Here is a 15,990-nt window from a genome sequence, read left to right as displayed (position 1 = left end):
AGTCATCGCTGCCCTCTAGGGGCCAAAACGAGTCTTTGACTAATCATATCTGCCTGATACTTTCAGCACAGCTGCCCAAGGCTTTCCTGCACCCGTTTTTGAAAAAAAAAAAAAAAAACATAGGGGACGTCTTTTAACGTCCTCGGCGCCCTTCCCTAGGTTTATGCTAAACGTTTTATAACGTTTATGGCAGTCAAAGAGTTAAGCACATTTACTGGGTATGTGCAAAACGGACATGTGGCTTATGTCCGTTTCCATCTGTTCTTCTTTTGCGAATATTGAAAAGGGACTCCGTCGCTGTAGGTGGCGGTATACACCATAGAGATGTGATCCACCAGTAATTTAAAAGAAGAAGACCAGGAAGCGACTGCGCAGTGCAATGACGTTGTATGAGTTTGTCATTCTTGATAAACCTAACTTTTTTCCATCTAAAATAACATTAATATTCGCTTCTTTAATGAATTCCAAAAATATTTCTGTTTCGTCGTCCCCCCAAACATACCTTACTTTATCGTCCAATAGAAGTGTTAGGAAAAAAATCGATTCGGCAATATATCGCGATATTTCAGCGCGCAATTCTCAAATCAATTCGATATGCGGCCGAATCGATTTTTAAACATAATTTTTTTTATGGGTATATTCAACAAAACATGTTACTTAGGGTTGGGAGTCACACATTAAGCATGGAAGAATGTTATATTAGTGGAACATTAAGCCTTAATATTTTATTTCAGTGCTGTTCAGACATGAAACCGACTGCAACCTGTTTGTTAAATGCAGTGGCACGGTTATAAGCCTGAATTTTCAGATAAATAAATACATTTTCATACAAATCTCACAGTGTACATGTACAAGTTTACTGATTAGTATTTTCTAAATTTGAGTAAAAAAAATAAAAATAAATAAAATCGCAATATCAATTTATAGATTAGTATCGGGATTAATCGGTATATAATCGAATCGTGACCTATGAATCGAATCGCCAGGTACTAGGCAATTCACACCCCTATCGTCCGATATTGCTTTGTGACTACAAATGTACGTGTGACGTAAAATTAAAACGTGTGACGCGTATCTGGCCTTGCCAGCGGTTATTTGCTAAGCCTGTTTCCGTACCCAAAATTGGCATTTTCCTTTTTTCGTTACGCTTCAAAATCCAACCCTAAGCGTAAAAACTTTTTGCCGAATTTTGGGCCTATTTTTCGAATTTTTTGCGTTTCCATTCAGTTTTATTTTCGCTTTTTATTTTATTTTTATTTTTTATTTATTTATTTATTTATTTGTGTGTGTGTTATTGTTTGACCGACAAGCTGAGCACAACCTGCAGCTGGAATACCAAAAATACAGTAACTGTTAAAAATTTACAATATACTGTCCTAGAGTCATAAAGAGGTACTTTCAAACAATATGTTGCAAAATGGCTATTACAGAGCCATTAAGTATTTCTATGCGTTTTTAAGGCTTTATAAAATACAGAAGACATCATTAATGCTACTGACAAAAATCCACCGTTTTATGTTTATTCATCTCAAGTTACAGTTTTCGTGTTACAATTGTTGCATGTCATTCTGTCACTGTGCTCAGGACACCAAGCAGCTATATGAAAAGTAGTCAAGGCATGCACTGTATTATCTCCTTTTATCTATTAACTTACAGGATCATTAATGATTAGCTATTGAGAGGGGCGATAGCAATATGAAAAAACATTTCAGAATTGAAGATTTATTTTAGTGTTAATGCACAAACAATTTACATTTGTCAAAACAGAGAATTATTGTAGATTATATTTGGCAAGAGATCCTTCTTCATGTTGACAAACAAGGAAGAAGCAATTAAATTTAAGACAGAATTTTGTTGAAATGTGTGCAATATCAGCAACTGATGGCATTTTCTGGCAATAACTGGTACTGTATATTATATTCTTAATGCTAAATGGACACACTTATACGCTATTTAATGTATCAGATCACGTTGTACAAGTTTATTTTGACGAGCAGTGGTCTGTTTATTTGTAAAGGTTATAGGTCACAGTCGTGGAAAAATATTTGAAATAGTCACTGCTTTTGAGCAGTGAGTGATACAGTGAGCAATGTCCACATTAATATCGCTGTGCACATCATTTGTGTGTAATATTGCCTCATCAGCAGGCAATTCTTGAGTTTCTGCATGTTCAGGTTATGTTTGAGGTTTATTTTGCCTGGCTCATACTGTGGGAGCACTGCAGCATATGCAGACATAGGAATCTGAAAATGTCTTCATCTAAAAGTGAGGTCACCGCTCTTGCATGCCTCAACAATGTATCAGACTAACATTTTATTCTCTCATCCGCACTTCGTAACCTCAGGATGGGGAGGGAGCAAAGTAACTCAATTGCTGAGGCCTGAGCTAATGTGTAAGTAAAAGATTGATGTGTGCAAGCCCTTGATTTAAACAAGTGTATTGAGACAGGGGATACAAAGTAATTTGGGAGGGCCAAGAGCAGTGGAGGAGAACAGAAGGGCTGGATGCAAAAAATAATTATCAGGATTATTTTTTGATTGATATAGAAATCACAATTAATAAAATCATTATTTATTGATTTCAAGACTTTGCATTTTTTTCAACAAACAAAACAACTACTCAAAACAACAATTTAGTTTTTAACACTTGTTTATAGTCCAGTACAAAATGGCCTTGTAAATATGAGCAATTCCTCTTGCATTTTTGTTTTGCTGCATCCACATCTTTTCTACATTGCATCTTTGCACACATTCAAACCGTAAACTAGCGTCGCCCTCATCTCTTTAATGTATTTATTTGATCTTATTTGTTGTTCTATTTGTCTTTGTTCTTACTAAGCTCGTTTGGGACCACGGGTATCATTTTGTGCCATATCATGAGAAAACATGTGTTGGTACGACAATTCTTTGAATCCTTGAAAACTCAACTTTAAATAAATTTGAAAGAACCACTGGATAATAAATTGCGAATAATATGAAATTATATACTAAAATAAAAGCAATAAAAACAATGTTAATGCTGTGTGAGTATTGGCCAATTAGGGCAGTGTGGTGCATCATATGTATGTCATGTTTAGATTAAAGAGTAGAAGGAGAAAGTTGCAATTACACTTAACACTTCTTTTTTTTTTTTACAGATTAGGAACAATCTAAGCATTTAAGTTTTGTGATATTTCCTGTCCATTTAATGCCTTAATTTTCGCAAAATTAATTTACTGTGTAAACCCTGTAAAAGCACGCTCAGGGAGGGGCAGAACAGCACACGTCTCACGCTTACTACACAAGCAATGTGATTTATTCAGAATGCTATCACAGCATACATAGTAACTTGCAAACACACACACACACTGCTCCATTCAACACATTGGCTATTTTTCTTAGATTTAAAATGTTCTTACGATCTTGAGAAGCCAAAATCGAAATCCCGATTCAATTTTGATTAACTGCGCAGCCAGGGACACATGGCCGAAAGGGCAGCATACATGAAGGAACAAAAGGAAAGGAAAAGGCGGGGGATGGGGAGTTTTGATTTAACAGTAACACACGACAGCAAAAAGGATAATGCTACATCTTTGGTAATGACTATGGGCTCTTTGCACAAATTCACTACTTCCTAAACTCAGCACCACTCCCTTCATTTCCTGTCTTTCATGATTGGTCAAACTGATTAATCCAGGTGTGTCTGGCCATTGTCGTAGTGGTTACTGAGGTCAGGCACACCTGGATTAATCAGTTTGACCAATCATGAAAGACAGGAAATGAAGGAGTGGTATTGAGTTCAGGAAGTAGTGGATTTGTGCAAAGAGCCCATTCCAAGTCCACTGGTAACTCATCGAATATATTGTACAACTGAACATACAATCTACAAGTGGTAATTGTAACTGTAGAAGAACATTTCAATGCGGACAAAAAAATAAGAAAACCCATTTTAGTGATGAAATCCTCTCACACAAACATGCTTCTTTGAACTGGCCATCTGAGCAAGCATTTTCTAAAATCACTGTCCTGTAAATTACCAATCCGGAGGTCAACCCAGTCGGGAGTCAGGACTTTGTCAGTTTTCAGCATATGGAGCACCGACAGACGCAGCCATATAGTGTGAAATTGAATATACATTAAAATCACTGTAAACAGCCCTTTGCATTGAAAGCAAATGTCGCCATGCATGCATCTAATTACATCAACGAAGTGAGCTGCTACTGCAATGTGAACGCAATTTGGATATTAATTATATGAAAGGCACACGAGAATAAATCCTCCTCATTATGCAAATCCAAACTAAAAATGTCACAAATAGTATACATCCATAAACAATTCTGCCCGTTTAGATGAACACAAAGGTATTATTATTTATGGCAACAGGTGGATCTGCAGGTTAATTGGGCCTTCTGCCATCAAGTGAAAGAATCAGTCAGTGTACGGAACAATCAATGCCTGCAACCTCTCAAATATCCACAATCTCTCCTTTCTTCTCAACCATTTCTTCTCTTTGTTTTCCTTGCCAACAGGGAAAAAAATAGCTAAAGCAGCCTTGAAAAATCACTCAGAAAATTGATGGTTGGCGGGGATCAGTTCCTGACTATGATTTGTTTGAGACTTCCACGTTACACAAACTACAAAGACTGTCTTGAAAGACTGCTGACTTTCTAGATCAGTGATTCACAACTGGTGGGTCGGGATGCAAAATGGGTCGCGGAACAATTTCGGGTGAATCGTGGACCGCTTAAAAAAAAAAATTTTTTTCTTTTTAAAGAAACTTAATTCTTAACATTTATAATTACTTTTTGTTGTTGTAAGTGTGTATAAATCGGAGGCATGCACCATATGAGAATCTTGCCTAGGGTGCCATATTGGCTCAGGCCGGCTCTATTAATTTATGCTATAGTCACTAAATTTAGTCTGCATCACAGCTAGCAATAGCATTATGTTTTTGGTGGTCAAACGGACTTTAAATAAAGATACTGTAAATGTATTTACAGAGACTATGTTTAAACCCAAATATGCTTTATTGTTCTGAATTTCTATAAAAGTGGGTCATAACCATGGTTGCACGATATTGGAAAAACATGCGATATGCAATAAAATTGTTGAATATAGCGATATTTTACATGTACCTATTGAAATTACATTTTTATTATCTTATGAAAGAATGAGCAAACTCAATGTATTCTGAGTTAATTGTAATTACCCTAGACAATATTCAACTATTGGATGGCGATGCACATAAGTTCGCCACTGACTGGTCAAATTCAGATTAAAAGCATACAATTCCATATGATACTTATTGCTTGTCTTTGCAATACGCATATTGCATGGGCCAATGTCACAACATTGATATTTTTTCGATATATTGTGAAGCCCTTGTCGGATGTGAAAAGTGATTAAATCGCTGACTTATCAATTAACAAATGAACAGACAATTTAATAAACTTGTAAAAATCGCGATTCTCATATAGTACGATTCAGAATCAATTTTAAATGTCCCAAAATCTATTTAAATTATTTTATACTGTCTTTCCTTTGATTGCGTGTGTCTTTATTGAGTGTTGTTCATGTTGTACTTGATTTGGCCACTTAGGGGCAGTATGGTTCCACGCGGTCTGATACACTGTTAAGTTGTAGCCACATTAGAGAGCAGAAGGAAAAAGTCACGATCACGTTATTCCAAAAAAAAAAGTTGTTTTCTTGCAGCGTGGAACCGTTCTTTTGAGTAATAAAAGTGCCGCGAGTTGCGCGCTAATCAGCATTAACGAGTCAGACTAGAGTATATCATTATGATCCCTTGCACATCTATAAATTAAAGCAAAAATCATTGTCAATCAAATCATTTTGAATCAAAAATCATTCTTAACCGAAAATAGATTCTGAATCGAATTGCAGACCCCAAAAATCTGAATTGAATCGTGAGACATTCAAAGATTCCCACCTCTACTCACTAGTAAATTAGCTTTCAATCAAATGTAGATTATTATCAGAAATATAAAAATGTGCCGTGCATGATGTTGATCATTAATGACTCCTAAAAAAGTTGTCAAACTTGATTCTGGTAAGATGGAGCTATCTTTGTGTTGCACAACCAGCCATGCGGCACACTTGCACAAAGGCACCTCAGTCAGGAGTGCTCAGGAAGCAAACTCTCTCGTTTGCTGAAATAAGTGCCTTATTATTATTATTAACAGAGCGATTTACCGTTAAATGTGTTGACACAATCATGTTAAAAATCTTCTAAAATAAGGCTAACTCTGCAAACAAGATGATGCAATACTGTTTTACTCTATATAGATACCAGTACTGTATATAAAATAGGATGACATTTTTTAATGACGCGAGTACAAAAGGAAAATGAATAGAAAGTTTAAAAATAATAATTTAAAAAAAGTGGCTCCACTCCAAAACAAACAAGTTAACAGTCTAGTCACACGCGCACTAAACTGAGACCCAATGGGCAGTCTTTCAAACAAAGTGTGTGCTTGTTGGAAGAAAAGGGGACCTACTGTAGAATAAATCTCTGATCCGAGAGACTGAATTGGGTCAAAAACAATGTTAACTTCATTATAGGATTAATTTTTAGTCAAGATAAAAATATTGTAGAAGCACTGTGTTACACTGACTTTTGTTAGTCCTAAAACATGCTTTGACAGACAGTAATTCACACACCAAATTAAACATTGTGAATACTATGGCGATTTAAAACAAATTTTACATGTGAATATCAATATTATGATATGCACCATCAGTTAGTTTGGATTTGTTGATAAATCAAAGTTGATTATAAAAACTTTTTTTTCCCCCCTCAAAAGTACAGGATTTTCTTATTCTGATTATTCGTCTTTATTCAGTGATTCTTAAATTGCCAAATATTGCTTAATTGACCAAAACAATATTTTGTTTACAAATGATATATCTAGCATCTGTCCATCTATGAAAGTTACTTACAGAGACCGTCAGAGCAAATAAGTTTTTTTTCTACTAAATGGCAAAAATAATATAATTGATATGTGCATCCACTTTTTGTGACATGTTTGGTGGTGTGCCATGATATTTTTCAAACTTATAATACTGCATTTGCCTTGGCTCAGTTAAGGTTGGGAATAACTTCTCTACTTGATCATGTGATCAAAAAAAGTTCCTCAAAACAGTCAAGCGATCTAATGGGTGGGTAGACAGACATAGTATAATACACAGCAGATATGAAAAGTCTAAACACCCCCGTTTAAATGCCAGTTTGTTTGTTTTTATGAGGGAGAGAGAAAGATTAAGGAAGTGCAGGAATTACTTATTTGGAAAAAAATGAACACAATAATGCAACATCCCCCTTTTATTGTGACAAACATCTATATGAGTGCACAATGATGAAATCCCTCCACGTCAAAAATAGTTTTGTAGATTATGTCATTTGGATGTTCTATTTTGTTTGTTTGCCTTAAATGGTAAACAGAAAAACTTTGGACAGCACAAGAACTACTATGATGTCCACTGCAACTTCAAATAGTAAAGAAATGTATATGACTGATGCGTTTAGTAAGAATTGATTAGGACGGGTTACTAATAAGCCATGGCTTCAAACAGTCAGCCCTTCTTTCAGATGTAATGTGTCCGAAAGGAAAAATTAATAAAAACTAAATAATTTAGTAACAGCAGACAAATTATTAACGATACATAAAAATAAAACTGTGAAGGTTTCTAAAATAACCAAGCGTTCCTGTCTGGAACTTTTTAATGATGTGCAGTTGATATATAAACAAGATCATATGATCAAAAATGTGCTATCAACAAACGCAGTTCCCAAATTAAGCAACCTAAAACATAAACAGCAGATTATAAAATGAACATCCTCTTGTATCGTCTTATCTGTCATCTTCTTCTATGTCAACTTTGAATGGCATGCCACCTCTTCAAGGTTATCCTCTGTGACCAGAGTGACAGCTGAGAAATGTTGGGAAGGGTTCAACTTCTGGTGTTTTTGACAGGTACAGACGATAACACCAGTTGACAAAAGAACACCGTAAATCAGTTGTGCCTTTCAAAAACTATTAATTTAAACGAACGCATCTTGAATGGAACTGCCGTCGTTTAGTCACTCGTGAATTTTGGGCAAATAGCGTCAACAATGTGCAAGTTGGGGAGGGACTGGTTACGCCTGAGCAAATGTGACCTGTTCACTGCAAACGAACTTGACGCATCACTTAGAAAATAACCACACCTATTGATGATGCTATGACTGATTCGTTCGCTGCAAATAAACAACGTGTATCACAACGTATGACTTCGGTGACTGATCCTGCCCTGGCTCCTGAATGGTTCTAGTACGGTTTCCACTTCTCACTTCTGTTTCCATTGGCATCTGTTTCTCCAAGCTAACATCTAATATTGAGTCCAAGTTACATGAAAACAAACACACACCTTCCCCCTTATCTAAATAGACTACAAATAAAACAATTACAGATTAGAGGAGGGGAAGGGTTGTGGGGAGGTAGCATTGCCTAAATAGGATTGTGTAGGGCAGTGTTTAAGCTGTTTTGAGAAGGTTTTAGATATGTTATTATCATCATCAACAAATACATATGCATATTTGTGTGCGTTGATATCACAAGTTTTCTTCTTTCTGTCCCCTTTCATTTCTTTTTCTTTTAAAGAATGAAATATTTTTTGGGAATTGAATTTAATGTACATGTAATATTCAGTATAATAATAATACATTTTAGTACATGATTACCACTCAAAGTAAAGCGGCATCTCTCTTAAATGTATTACAGTCTGTGAATGATCAGGGATGAATCATGAATGACAAAGCACTGAAACATAATCGTATCCGTATCAGGCCAGAGAGCATGCAGTTATGAACAGAACATTTGTATTACAATGAATAAGTAGCGATAAAATAAGATAACAGCTACATTAGCACACACTTCAATATGTTCCAGAAATCTTTCGGCCTCAACAATAAGCGCGAATTACAGTATTGACAATTCAGAGATGAGTCAAAAAGTCAAAATGGCATTCAATTCGGTGAAAGAAATCTCTCTGCTCATTGAAAAGCATTGGACTTTGGATTGTTGTAGTTTGATTTGAGAGGATTAGTTTTGATTTTAAAATGTGATGAGATGTCATTTGACTATAACAATCTGTGTGGTTCGTATGATAGTCACAGGCAAAAGCAATACAATCCGCCGTTTGTTTTCACTGTATAAAGGTGTTGCATTGGGGAAGAATCAGAATTGCCCGGATGTTCGGAATTGTCAATAGCCACATTTCTAAGACGTGTGCTGTACACCCAAGCACTTATGTTGATGTTTCTCGACTGCATTTTACAGTAGCAATTAGCATTAGCGTCTCCATCTTCTGTGTGTTGCATGTTTAGCGAAAGCGTTATTTGTTAGAAGGGTAGCTTACTATTGCCACGGAGTTTAGGTCTAGTTACTTGGAGGAGAGAGCTGCGTGGTGCGGAGCAAGTTAGCTTAGCATTCTCAAGCAGCCAGCAAAGAAAGGACTCCCGGCAGTATGGGTCGGCGTGACGTAGATGCACGGCTTTTTTTAACCAGCTTGGACGTGACCTGTCCACAAGCATGCCGCCGATTGTTGGGCTTGGTTGATAAGAGCCCTTTTAAAGAAGAAAAACACCGCTTTGACGATCACAAAATTGCGTTTGATCCCAAAACTATATATTGTTCAGTCGTTCTACTTCTGGACTTATCCAAAATCACATTTTCAATCTACTTTGTGTATGACTGGGTAGATGTTTTTAAATAATTAAGGGGGTAATGCTGGTCAAAGTGAATGCATACTTCACTGAAGAAGCATTACCCAATGTTCACCAATCAGGATTTGATTTTATGAAAATAATGAGTCACTGGCCCTGTAAGCATTTTGTGCCATTAGCGTCACAGTATAAGGAGTTGAATGCTACCAATGAAAAATATCATACATTTATAAAAATGGCACAATATCACCAAAATCAAAATTATCTTCTAATCTATCGAGTCTTCAAGCTTAGTATTTCTATAGCCCTTTCTCTAGTGCTTGATCATCAGCACAGCAAATGACAATTTCAACTTTTAGTTTTACATGCAGCTGGGTCAATCTGTTCTATTATGCATTTGTTAGCAAAATTACCAAAAGCTTTCTTTTTTGTTTGTGAACATCTGTGATTGGTTCACACTACAAGTGCTTTGGGCAATAACGGAGCAGGATGGATCATTTTGGCAAACAAGAACAGCCAAGGACGTCCTTTTGTTACTTGGGTGAAAAAATGTTGAAAGCTTTTGATGCTTATCTATGCTTCAAGCCAGCAGAATATTCACACTTTAGCACTGAACAAACACTACTCAAACAACCTTTTGTACAGTCATTAAATGCATGGGTCAAGTACTTGTCAACCTGACATCCTTCCACAAAAAAATAAAATAAAATAAATAAATAAAACAAAAACAAAAGGCATAGCGGACTGAATGGCTCCATATTTGTTGTCAAAAATATTTATAAATAAAAGTTATGAATACATAAATAAATAAAATCACTAGCTACTTGAGTATAGGGTGTAAGAAAAATTCCAAAGTGAGGTCAACAACAGTAACAACCGATGCCCTTGGCTTGTGTCACCTTAAGACAAATGGCCACCACACTGGCACAGATAATTAATTATTAATTTATATTGTTCTTTGTGGCATACTTTCATTTGACTTTTGTTTAGTTAAAGAATAGAGTCAGTAAGAGTCCATAACCTTTTTTTTTTTTTTTAAGAAAATAGGTAGGAGTTAAAATAGCATGCCACAGTATAAAGATTTCCAAAATCAGAAAGGCCTATGACTCATGGCATTAAAGGTTGTGGTTATACGACTTGCGAATTCCTTATTGTTATTGCTAGTAGTATGTTCTTCACACATAATTTTCCCAGCACAAACATGAGGCCTGAATGGACCAAACTGCTAAATGGGAGGCGTGATAACTACTCCTCCATTTACCAAAATAGAATGTGGCTGAGGGATATTAGACACAACAAAACCAAACTCAAAGTCAAAACATGAGAACTTGTTACACATCTACCAAATACTTAATAAAAGGCTACTGATTGTCCTATCAGCACTTGACCAAACAAGTTTTAGTGTGGACATGGCTCCAACACTTCTACAACCACATAAAATCTCCAGATTGAAGATGCATTGTAAATTAAATGCCTCTATTGTACCACCTTGTCACAACTAACCCACTTGTCAGTGTGCAGACCAGCCAGTGGCGTCCAAAGTTCAGCCTTGTGGGCCATTTGTATTTGGTTGCTCATTTTTATTAGTCTCGGGCATATTCTTAAAATAAAATTAACCAAGTTCACATCAGACCCAAGCACTTGTGTTTGTCTGCACTGTACATCTTACTTTTGACACAGTATTGTGCTGCTCTGACAAGGAAGGCCAAGAGGAAGTGTGACCGTTTAAGGATGTTATTGCAGTAATTAAGGTTATGATGTTCGAAGACACAACAGCCCTCCACCGGGGTCAAGCAAAAGCTGAGATGACCATTAGCCAGCTCTCAACAAAAGGAAATAATTTGCATGCAAATGTTAAAAAGCATATTATTTAAAAAAAAAAAAAAAGGTACTCCCACCTCCTGCCATTTCATAATTTTTTAAGCAGCAGTAAGTTACACATTGTTGATACACTGAATCAATGATTGACAAGGAAATGTGATTCTCAGACATTGTATAATGTCAAAGTACTTGAAGGCCAGAACCTTTTATCTCATGCCAAGCCTCTACGCTAAATGACACGTCAACATGTCAACACGATGATTTACAATGGTCATCTAAGCCCACATTGTCACAACTTTTTCATGTCCTACGGCCCGATGCTGTATTGTGTTATTGCAAACCGAGAATCTGCCCGTTTATAACGCCACACATCTAATTATCATGCAAGGGGCAAGCTAGCACTGCTTTAAACGCCCATTTATCATCTACTTGTTTTCACTGGCCATGGTTTTATTTCTAACTACTGTTTGTGTGCATTGCTCACTGTGACATAGCTTTGTCTAATAACTTCCATAACTTATTTTCATCAGATAAAAACTGAAACTATATTTATCAGTTTGCTAAAAACATTTGCTGGAAATGAGATCCCAGCAGAACAAGTGAGGCGTTTATTCACCCACACTATTCTTTTTACTCAACAAATGCACAGCACGGGAAAAAATACATTCCTTAAAAGCATTTGTACTTTTACCACAATACAGTACTGTTTTTTAATAAAGTCTTGTCAATGTATACCAAATGCTTTGGTTCAGCAGCATTAAGCCTACAAGCATTACCACCTTACTGGGATGCAATGTTCAAGGCACACAAGTGGGGTTTCCATCCAATTGTTTAAAAAAATGTTTACGCGAATTTACTGAAAATGTGCAAAACGGACATGCGATGTATGCCCGTTTCCATCTGTTCTTCTTTTGCAAATATTGAAAGGGGACTCCGCCGCTGTAGGTGGCGGTATACACCAAAGAATTGTGATCCACCAGTTATTTAAAACAAGAAGAAGAGGAAGCGACTATGCCGTGTGATGACGTTTGCTTTTGTAATTCTTGATCAAACGAAGTGTTTCTTTGCTATTTTCCATTTAAAACTGCATTAATATTTGCTTCTTTAATTTATTCCAAAAAAAATTCAGTTTCACCCCCCACAAACATACCTTACTTTATTGTCGGCCATTGCTTTGTGACTACAACCGTACATGTGTCGTAATATTCGGTCAAAACGTGCAACGTGTATCCAGTCTTGTCAGCGTTTATTGGCAAAACCTGTTTCCATAGCCAAAATTAGCATTTTCCTTTTCTTGATACGTTTCAAAATCCACCCCCTCCAAGCGTAAAAACTATTTGGCAAATTTTGGGCCCTTTTTCGAAATTTCTAGTGTCTCCATTCAGTTTTATTTTCGCATTTCTTGAATATTTGAATAAAAATGGGTGGATGGAAACCCAACTACAGTTACATTCACACTTCAAGGCAAAAATATTAGGACACCCGTCACCCAGCCAGTCTACTAACAATTCCACAGGAAATAAAATGCCCCAAATTTGTAGCTATGAAAGCTTTCACTCTTTTGCAAAGACTATTTTACAAGACATTTTTCGTTCATTCACCCAGAAGACCATTTGTGTACTTAAAGGTTACTGATATTGGAACTGAAAGCAGCCTGGCTCTCATTTTCATTTCAAGTTCTTCTCAAAGGTGTTGCGATTAGGGCTCTCCTCTTCAAAACCAAACTCTTCCAACCAGGCCTTTCTGGACCTGGCTTTGTACACTGTGGTGCAATTGAGCAGAAAGTGGCCCACAAAGCACAGAATAGTCCACAATTCCTCAGCTGAATGCACAATTCAGATTTAGGGGGTAACTAAGGGGTTTAATTCAACCAGTTATTAATTAAAAACAATACTTGCCATAACACCAAGCCCACACGCATGCTAGTACTAACCGTAATTTCAGTCTTCAACTGATTTTCAATACAAACGTCTCAGTAGCACAGTATTTCTCACAGTCTACAAAATCTATGCTACAATGGATCCTTTGACTCTTCTTCCCACAACAAACCAACAACTGCCATTTTCATACAAAGAAACCATGCTACTACAACCCACAAGGAGCTGAAGACAGGCCCAAAGAGAGCCCATTAATACTATCACAGGCTATTCTGGCAAATAAATAATTTGTTTCGATTTTGATGTTTTGTTTATCCTCAGATTATCAGCAGGGTGATGGACACTAAACAGAGGAGGTGCTGGGGACTTTTCTGTAGCAAAAGCTGCTTGAGCATGTTGCTCTGGTCGGAGCATGAGACCCCGCCAGGGTGACAGAGCGTCCAGTGCTGAATCAGCAGGTAGCACATTGTGTAATCTCTCAAACACACATACAAAGATTAAATGACACAGTGTGTGTGTGTGCGCGTGTGTGTGTGTGTGTTTTTTAAGGGGCTTTCTAAAAGGAAAGTTACTCAAGAAAAGGAAACGGACTTCATAGATGTGTTACAGTGGTGTCCCTTCATTTTAAGCAGTGCTCTCTTGCTGAATAGGTCCTTTAGGCCCATAAAACAAGTCTACTCAAATAGAAGATTCTTCAAGCCTGACAGAGGTTTTGTCAGTAAAAGCTCCAAGACATTTACATGCAAGTGCACGCATGCACACACTGGATTGGACTGAAACGGTGCCCTCTATCATTCTGAGGGACCAATCCTTAGATCTAAAACGAGACCACAACGGTTGCAAGTCAAATATAAAAAAGGTAAATCTATTATTTGCCAAGTTAAGTAAATAAAAAAAATTAAATGACTAATGCAAAATATTGCTTCCCAATATGTATGTCTACAACACTGCAGAGTGCAGACCAAAGAGGAAAAACGTAAGGTAATTTAGATTAATAATTTATGTCAATAGATCTTTTCTTTTTGGGGGGGGGGGGGTCATTACATACCCAACATGTACAATACAGGTACTTATGCTGAACTTGTACCCACCAAACATCTTAAACAAGGCTTGTGCTGTGATTATTGATGACAAATTTGACCTTGGATGTTATCTCGTTTCAAAGGGATACTTTATAATCATGTATCAATAGACGTGAAGGATATCTTGCCTTTAGCTTTGTTATGCTAGTTGTGCTCTGTTTATTATTTAAGTCAACCAAAGAGTCACGTGCCAACGTAGACAGTAGACAAATGGACCACGTGAAAGTACTACAGCTCAAACTTTTTTTTTTAAAGATTCAACTTGTTCATTCATTTTCAGCAGCAGCGACATGAATACGCCAGTGATTGGCGAAACGCATAGGAAATGTTTACATGTTGATGTCGCTACTCTAAATGAACTTTAAACCGCTTTGATATCAATGTCGATGTCACCCGCTGTATCCGGCGGTGTGTTCGGTGAAGTTCGGCTTCACTCAACAGTGTGTAGAAGTGACATTCGAGTGTGTGACTGACGAGCTCGACTTGAGATGACAGCACTTCAACTTACCAGAGTTTGCTCATACTGCAGCGCCCGCTGGTCGGAGCCGTCCCCAGCCATGGTGAGCTCCGTGCTGCCCGGGTGAAAGCTTGCTGTTCGGAATTGAGAGCGCACCGGCAGCGAAGTCTCACTGTGCGTGCAGCGATTAGAGCATTTGACAAGTTGCACACTCTTTAGAGGAGTTCAAAAGCGAACACCAACTCAGCAGTGCCTCCTGCTTATAGCCAAGTTTCTTCATTTTATACCCTCAAGTCCCAGCCGGGGGAGAGTCACTTGCGAGGCGGAGCTCCCTGAGGTGATTTCGACACTCCCAACTGGAGACAGCTTGCGCCAATTCAAGCCCAATTAACCGCTGCTAGCTTTTATGCTTGAATATTTATTTATTTTTATCATGAATTTTTAACATACAGTCATAAAAATAAACTAACAAAATTAAAAAAATATATATAAATCTAAAACAAAAATCAATGTAATATTCCAAGTGAAAACATGAACTGCTAGTCCGAAAAGGAGTAAGAAGTCAAACTTATTAAATCTTACCCCTAGCATCACATTTATAATTAGGTAATCACAAATTGTAGATCATGATACATATATACCTAAATGAGCAATTATTTATACACCTCGGTTAGCACGTCCGCCTCCCAGTGCAGAGGACGTGAGATCGAATCCGGGCTTCGGCCTTCCTGGGTGGAGTTTGTATGTTCTCCCCGTGCTTGCGTGGGTTTTCTCCGGGTACTCCGGTTTCCTCCCACATTCCAAAGACATGCGTGGCAGGTTAATTGAACACTCCAAATTGTCCATAGGTGTAATTGTGAGTGTGAATGGTTGTTCGTCTCTGTGTGCCCTGCGATTGGCTGGCAACCAGTTCAGGATGTACCCTACCTACTGCCCGAAGCCAGCTGGGATAGGCTCCAGTGACCCTTGTGAGGACAAGCGGTTAAGAAAATGGATGGATGGATGGATAAATGTTGTCTTATCCACATGTAGTTTATTAAAATCAAACATTTTG

The 15,990-nt window shown here is 37.3% G+C and overlaps 1 protein-coding gene across 6 annotated transcripts in view; it reads right to left on the bottom strand.

Moving 5' to 3' along the window:
• Positions 1-15,236, bottom strand: part of LOC147170457 (chloride channel protein 2-like) — a 104,376-nt gene extending 89,140 nt beyond the window's left edge. For 2 of the 6 annotated variants that reach the window (XM_086080597.1, XM_086080598.1), the window contains exon 1: positions 14,988-15,236. In XM_086080597.1, the coding sequence (XP_085936723.1) occupies positions 14,988-15,038 (51 nt within the window). In that variant the 5' untranslated portion in view covers positions 15,039-15,236. The remainder of the gene's footprint in view (positions 1-14,987) is intronic. The other 4 variants (XM_086080601.1, XM_086080599.1, XM_086080600.1 and 1 more) reach the window with 3 other exon arrangements.
• Positions 15,237-15,990: the final 754 nt, after the last annotated feature.

The sequence above is a fragment of the Leptonotus elevatus genome, chromosome 7, assembly GCF_054856555.1.
Source record: "Leptonotus elevatus isolate MCC_2025b chromosome 7, RoL_Lele_1.0, whole genome shotgun sequence".
Lineage (NCBI taxonomy): Eukaryota > Metazoa > Chordata > Actinopteri > Syngnathiformes > Syngnathidae > Leptonotus > Leptonotus elevatus.
The sequence above is the reverse complement of the archived record's forward strand: the minus strand, read 5'-3'. Positions and strand labels throughout refer to the sequence as shown.